This window comes from Babylonia areolata, chromosome 11 (assembly GCF_041734735.1).
Source record: "Babylonia areolata isolate BAREFJ2019XMU chromosome 11, ASM4173473v1, whole genome shotgun sequence".
In the NCBI taxonomy this organism is placed as follows: domain Eukaryota; kingdom Metazoa; phylum Mollusca; class Gastropoda; order Neogastropoda; family Buccinidae; genus Babylonia; species Babylonia areolata.
This window is the reverse complement of record NC_134886.1, coordinates 2,019,191-2,026,690: the sequence shown is the minus strand read 5'-3', so window position 1 is coordinate 2,026,690 and position 7,500 is coordinate 2,019,191. Positions and strand designations below refer to the sequence as shown.

General features: G+C 40.6%; 1 protein-coding gene across 5 annotated transcripts in view; it reads left to right on the top strand.

Annotated features, from left to right (window-relative positions):
• The window catches only part of LOC143287450 (ultra-long-chain fatty acid omega-hydroxylase-like), a 30,704-nt gene that overhangs the window by 1,917 nt on the left and 21,287 nt on the right, over positions 1 to 7,500 (top strand). For 2 of the 5 annotated variants that reach the window (XR_013055961.1, XM_076595443.1), the window contains exons 2-6: positions 924 to 1,071; positions 3,073 to 3,260; positions 3,780 to 3,904; positions 5,584 to 5,646; positions 7,431 to 7,493. Coding sequence is in view for 4 of the 5 variants with exons in the window: in XM_076595443.1 (XP_076451558.1) it covers positions 924 to 1,071; positions 3,073 to 3,260; positions 3,780 to 3,904; positions 5,584 to 5,646; positions 7,431 to 7,493 (587 nt within the window). In the remaining variant the exon portion in view is untranslated. Of the gene's footprint in view, positions 1 to 923; positions 1,072 to 3,072; positions 3,261 to 3,779; positions 3,905 to 5,389; positions 5,453 to 5,583; positions 5,647 to 7,430; positions 7,494 to 7,500 lie in introns of all 5 variants that reach the window. The other 3 variants (XM_076595446.1, XM_076595444.1, XM_076595445.1) reach the window with 3 other exon arrangements.

The window sequence follows — 7,500 nt, the reverse complement described above, 5'->3', positions numbered from 1 at the left end:
AGGTCAACATATGTGCAGACCTGCTTGTGCCTGAACCCCCTTCATGTGTATATGCAAGCAAATCAAATACACATGTTAAAGATCCTGTAATCCATGTCAGCGTTCAGTGGGTTAAAAAAACAAGAACATACCCAGCATGCACACCTCCAAAAATGGAGTATGGTTGCATACATGGTAGGGTAAAAATGTCATACATATAAAAGCCCACTCATGTACATACAAGTGAATGTGGGAGTTGCAGCCTAAGAACAAAGAAGAAGAAGATGTGTTTGTTTAATGCAAATGTCAGACATCTGCTTCTTGTAAATTTTTCAAAATGTGATGTAATGTGACATAATCAGCAGATGTGATGTAGTGTATATATATATGAGTCAGTCCATAAACATTGGCACTCCCTTGAAACTGACATTGAAACTTGCCATTCCTTCATGTTTCTGTTCCCAGGCTTGGACAATGAAGGGATAAAGTATGACATCAACTCCATGAAGTTGTATAATTTCTGTATGCTTAACAAGTCCAGCAGTCACCATTTCTTCATCTGTATTTCTGTATGATGGTCAGTCATGTCCAACTATGACCAACAGAACAACAGACAAGGGACTCTTGTCCTGGTCTAACATTTTATAATAGTGGAGAGTGTCTTGCCCAAGTTGCATCCCCCCTTTCTTTGCCAAGAGGTGCTTTACGACAGTCGCCGTTGGGATGGTTACTGCTGCAGCACTAAGAGCCAGTGCAAACTTGCCTCCGAGTTTGAGAGTCATAGCCCATCACAGTTAAAAGACCAAGCTGTAAACATTTTGATTGCAGTGGAGAAATCATTAATGATACAGCTCACACTTTGCTGTTGGCCCGACTGTAAACTTTTAGTCAGTCTGTGATAAAAGCTGAGCGACACTGAAACTGACCATCCCTTGATGTTTTAGTTCCCAGGCCCAAACGAAGATGGGATAAAGTATGACATACAGAACATGGAGAAGTTCCCACACTTCGTTTGTGTGTGGGCGGGTCCCTTTGTTCCTGTCATCATCCTCTACCACCCCGACCTCATCCGTCTGGTGCTCAAGTCTTCAGGTAAATAGCGTTACGTGATATGTCAGTCATCTTCAGGTAAACAGCGTTATGTGATATGTCAGTCATGTTCAGGTAAACAGCGTTATGTGATATGTCAGTCATGTTCAGGTAAACAGCGTTATGTGATATGTCAGTCATCTTCAGGTAAACAGCGTTATGTGATATGTCAGTCATCTTCAGGTAAACAGCGTTATGTGATATGTCAGTCATCTTCAGGTAAACAGCGTTATGTGATATGTCAGTCATCTTCAGGTAAACAGCGTTATGTGATATGTCAGTCATCTTGAGGTAAATACTGTTATATGTCAGTCATCTTCAGGTAAACAGCGTTATGTGATGTGTCAGTCATGTTCAGGTAAATACTGTTATGTGATATGTCAGTCATGTTCAGGTAAACAGCGTTATGTGATATGTCAGTCATCTTCAGGTAAATACTGTTATGTGATATGTCAATCATCTTCAGGTAAACAGCGTTATGTGATATGTCAATCATGTTCAGGTAAACAGCGTTATGTGATATGTCAATCATGTTCAGGTAAACAGCGTTATGTGATATGTCAATCATCTTCAGGTAAACAGCGTTACATGATATGTCAATCATCTTCAGGTAAACAGCATTATGTGATATGTCAGTCATGTTCAGGTAAACAGCGTTATGTGATATGTCAATCATCTTCAGGTAAACAGCGTTATGTGATATGTCAGTCATCTTCAGGTAAACAGTATTACATGATATGTCAGTTGTCTTAAGGTAAACCGAGTTACATGATATATTAGTTGTCTTCAGGTGACCATTGTCGTGTGATATATGTCAGTTGTCTTCAGGTAACCATTGTTGCATGATTTGTCAATCATCTTCAGGTAACCATTGTTGCATGATTTGTCAATCATCTTCAGGTAACCAGTGTTGCATGATTTGTCAATCATCTTCAGGTAACCATTGTTGCATGATTCGTCAATCATCTTCAGGTAACCATTGTTGCATGATTTGTCAATCATCTTCAGGTAACCAGTGTTGCATGATTTGTCAATCATCTTCAGGTAACCATTGTTGCATGATTTGTCAATCATCTTCAGGTAACCATTGTTGCGTGATTTGTCAATCATCTTCAGGTAACCAGTGTTGCATGATTTGTCAATCATCTTCAGGTAACCAGTGTTGAATGATTTGTCAATCATCTTCAGGTAACCATTGTTGCATGATTTGTCAATCATCTTCAGGTAACCAGTGTTGAATGATTTGTCAATCATCTTCAGGTAACCAGTGTTGAATGATTTGTCAATCATCTTCAGGTAACCAATGTTGCATGATTTGTCAGTTGTCTTCAGGTAACCAGTGTTGCATGATTCGTCAATCATCTTCAGGTAACCAGTGTTGCATGATTTGTCAATCATCTTCAGGTAACCAGTGTTGCATGATTTGTCAGTTGTCTTCAGGTAACCATTGTTGCATGATTTGTCAATCATCTTCAGGTAACCAATGTTGCATGATTTGTCAATCATCTTCAGGTAACCAGTGTTGCATGATTTGTCAGTTGTCTTCAGGTAACCATTGTTGCATGATTTGTCAATCATCTTCAGGTAACCAGTGTTGAATGATTTGTCAATCATCTTCAGGTAACTGTTGTTGTGTAAGGTGTCAGTCTATGGTTTGGAGTGGTGGGGAGGGGGGTGGGGGGTCTGAGGGGTGGAGTGGGGGCATGGTGATTGTCAATGGATGAGAGCCTACCCTAGGTTTTGTAAATACTGCCATACTACTACTATCACTGATAATAATGGGGGGAGAGGGACGGGGTGGGGGGAGAAGAGGGGAGGCGGGCATGATGATGTCAGTGAATGAGAGCCTACCCTATGATTTGTAAAATACTTAACATCATACTTCTACTACTTCTGCTGCTGCTACCACCACTACTACTACTACTACTGACAATAATGGTAACAATAATAACAACAACAACAGCAGCAAACAAAAAGCGTGAAGTAAGACCTGCTGTGCCACAGCTCCCAAGCCACGAGGCAGGATGCTGGTGTCGGTCTATGAGATGGGTCTTGGCTGGCTGGGTGAGGGGCTGCTCATCGCCAACGGCAACAGGTGGGCTCGCAGCCGTCGCCTCCTCACTCCAGCCTTCCACTTCGACATCCTCCGCCCGTACGTCGCCGTCAAGAACCAGGCAGCCGACGTGCTGCTGGTGTGTGGTGCCTGTGGTCATTGTCTTCAGTTGTTAGTCTTTCTGTTGTCAGAGATATTAACCGTAATGATATTGATATTGATTATGATAATAGATAGTGCTTATGTGGTGCAGACTCCCCATATAATGGGCTCCAAGTGCCTTATATGAAACAGTACACACACACACACACACACACACACACACACACACACATATATATATATATATATATATATATATATATATATATATATATATAATAGTTCACAATAACGTACCTCTGCACATGTGAAAACAATCAATTAATCAATCAATCAAAAACACTTTATAAATCCACATGGAAATTAACTTGTTCAATAACAGGCTTATAGATACCAACATAAAATGGACACGTGCATGATAAAAATCCCATTAAAACTACCGGTAGTCAAATTAGAAATCACAGAAGCTGATGATAGACTAAAACAAACCACACACACACACACACACACACTTCACCATCATCCCGTTCTCACTGAGTAACGACTGTTGTTGCAGCGCAAACTGAATCAGTATGTGGAGAGGAAAGAGTCGTTCGAGGTGTTCCACCACATCAGTCTCTGCCTCTTTGACGTTCTTCTCCAGTGTGCCTTCGCTCACCAGAGTAACTGCCAGATCACGGGGTAAGCCAGTGTGTCACAGCAGTCTTTTTTGTTCTTTTTCTTTGGTTTTAACCCTTGTTTGCTGAACCGATGGGCGCAATAGCCGAGTGGTTAAAGCGTTGGACTGTCAATCTGAGGGTCCCGGGTTCGAATCACGGTGACGGTGCCTGGTGGGTAAAGGGTGGAGATTTTTACGATCTCCCAGGTCAACATATGTGCAGACCTGCTAGTGCCTGAACCCCCTTTGTGTGTATATGCAAGCAGAAGATCAAATATGCACGTTAAAGATCCTGTAATCCATGTCAGCGTTCGGTGGGTTATGGAAACAAGAACATACCCAGCATGCACACCCCCGAAAGCGGAGTATGGCTGCCTACATGGCGGGGTAAAAACGGTCATACACGTAAAGGCCCACTCGTGTGCATACGAGTGAATGTGGGAGTTGCAGCCTACGAACGCAGAAGAAGAAGTCTGCTGAACCTTATAAATGAGAAATTTTCTTGTTCGTAGGCTACCAACTCCTATTCGAGTGAGCTGTTACATGTATGACTGTTTTCACCTTTGCCATTTAGGCAGTCATACTCTTCTCCAAGGGTCATTCGGATGAGATGATAAACCGAGGTCCCGTGTGCAGCATGCATTTAGCGCACGTAAAAGAACCCATGGCAACAAAAGGGTTGTTCCTGGCAAAATTCTGTAGAAAAATCCACTTCGATAAGAAAAACAAATAAAACTACAGGCTGGAAAAAATATAAAAAAATGGGCTGGCGCTGTAGTGTAGCGACGCGCTCTCCCTGGGGAGAGCAGCCCGAATTTCACACAGAGAAATCTGATGTGATAAAAAGAAATACAAATACAAATACACAAACTGTAAAGAAGAACAAAATTCAAAGACAAGTTATGAAAAGTGAATCAATCATCAGGAATTTATCCATCGCTTTCACTGTGTGGAAGCATTGATAACTGATATATATTACAAATATTTAGACAGAGACAGTATGGAGATAACTGATATGTATTACTAATATTTAGATAGAGACGGTATGGAGATAATTGATATGTATTACAAATATTTAGAGACAGACAGTATGGAGATAACTGATATGTATTACAAATACTTAGAGAGAGACAGCAATCTGAAGAGTAAAATATGTCCATGTTTTTTTTAGTCCTATTCACTGCTGATGAATTAAGAGGTTATTGTTGTTGCTGTTTCTTTTTGTTTTTGGTAACCAGTTCGCTTTCAAGTTGTTTTGTGCTAACTTTGCATTTTGTTCTTCAATTTTTCTGTCTTCAGGAAATGTACACACGCATGCATGTGTGCATGCACATGCACACGCACACACACACTCACACACACAATTATACACACATTATTCACACACACACATAATTCTCTCTCTCTCTCTCTCTCTCTCTCACACACACACATGCACACACATATTTATTCCAAATGCCATAAACATGATTAGTGCTGTTGAATATACATGACCAGTGCATTTTCAGAGGGCATGACCCATTTATCGAGTCAGTAAACCAACTGATTACCATGTGGGGTGAGCGCTGTCTGTGAGTAAATACATTGACCTTTGAGCTTTGGGAACTGACGCAATTGGCTGATTAACCACTCACACACATTTATTCCAGACGCTCCAAACATGATTTATACTGCTGAATGAACAGGACCAGTGTATTTTCAGAGGGCATGACCCGTATGTTGAGTCGGTAAATGAACTGGTTACCATCTGGAGTGACCGCTGTCTGTGAGTAACTACACTAACCTTTGACCTCTGGGCATGGCTGTAATTGGCTGGTTCTCCACACCACACAAGGGAGATAAATGATCCCATGCTGTGTCTTTCTTCATACGTTCAAGGGTAACGAATGCCCCATGGAAGAGAACTTTATTGCTGATTTCTGTCTGAAAAATACAGACATGACATGAATGCTTTCCCTTCCAAGGCTTAAAATAAAAACCTTGACGTTGAATGACTCCCCTTTCATGTTTAAAGAAGTTGACATGAATGATTTCCCATTCCTGTTTGAAGAGCATAAACCTTTTAGAATTATAATGATAATTATTATTGAAGTATTTCCTGTTCCTGTCTCCTGAAAGTTAGTCTGGACGCAAATGGTATTTGATTTTTCCTTTTCTTGTCAGAAAAATGAAAGATATTGACATGAGTTGTACATTGGGGTGTTTTTTTTTTTCTTTGTGATGCTCTTTTGGCAAAAAAAAAAATCCAAAACAAAACAAAGCCAAAACAAAACCCAAAACAAAAAAAAACAACAACTGTTGAAGAACCAAGACTGTTGAGAAATATATAGAAGGGCACAGCATGTGGTGTTTTTTTTTCCTTCTTTTATTTTTGCATGTGTCTTCTGTGCGGTGCATGATATCTGATATATATATATATATACATTTATATAATAAGTATTTATGTAATACCTGATCAAATCATTTTGCTCTAAGCGCTTCACAATTACAACACATAGTTCCAATTAAAAATTTTTCAAAAAGAAAAGAACCAAAATCAGATATCATGCATATCATATGATATGTGTGTCATGTATATATTATGCTTTTGTGTGGATGTTAGAGGTTTTCTTTGGGGTTTTGTTGTTGTTTCTTCCTGCATGTGCAGGCAGAGTGCTTGATGTGTTTTTGTTGTTGTTTCTTCCTGCATGTGCAGGCAGAGTGCTTGATGTGTTTTTGTTGTTGTTTCTTCCTGCATGTGCAGCCATAGTGCTTGATATGTTTTTGTTGTTGTTTCTTCCTGCATGTGCAGGCAGAGTGCTTGATGTGTTTTTGTTTTTGTTTCTTCCTGCATGTGCAGGCAGAGTGCTTGATGTGTTTTTGTTGTTGTTTCTTCCTGCATGTGCAGGCAGAGTGCTTGATGTGTTTTTGTTGTTGTTTCTTCCTGCATGTGCAGGCAGAGTGCTTGATGTGTTTTTGTCGTTGTTTCTTCCTGCATGTGCAGGCAGAGTGCTTGATGTGTTTTTGTTGTTGTTTCTTCCTGCATGTGCAGGCAGAGTGCTTGATGTGTTTTTGTTGTTGTTTCTTCCTGCATGTGCAGGCAGAGTGCTTGATGTGTTTTTGTTGTTGTTTCTTCCTGCATGTGCAGGCAGAGTGCTTGATGTGTTTTTGTCGTTGTTTCTTCCTGCATGTGCAGGCAGAGTGCTTGATGTGTTTTTGTTGTTGTTTCTTCCTGCATGTGCAGGCAGAGTGCTTGATGTGTTTTTGTCGTTGTTTCTTCCTGCATGTGCAGGCAGAGTGCTTGATGTGTTTTTGTTGTTGTTTCTTCCTGCATGTGCAGGCAGAGTGCTTGATGTGTTTTTGTTGTTGTTTCTTCCTGCATGTGCAGGCAGAGTGCTTGATGTGTTTTTGTTGTTGTTTCTTCCTGCATGTGCAGGCATAGTGCTTGATGTGTTTTTGTCGTTGTTTCTTCCTGCATGTGCAGGCAGAGTGCTTGATGTGTTTTTGTCGTTGTTTCTTCCTGCATGTGCAGGCATAGTGCTTGATGTGTTTTTGTCGTTGCTTTTCCAGAGAACAGGATGTATATGTGCAGAGTGTGAATCAGTTGGTTGCAATGTGGGCTGAGCGCGCATTGTGAGTT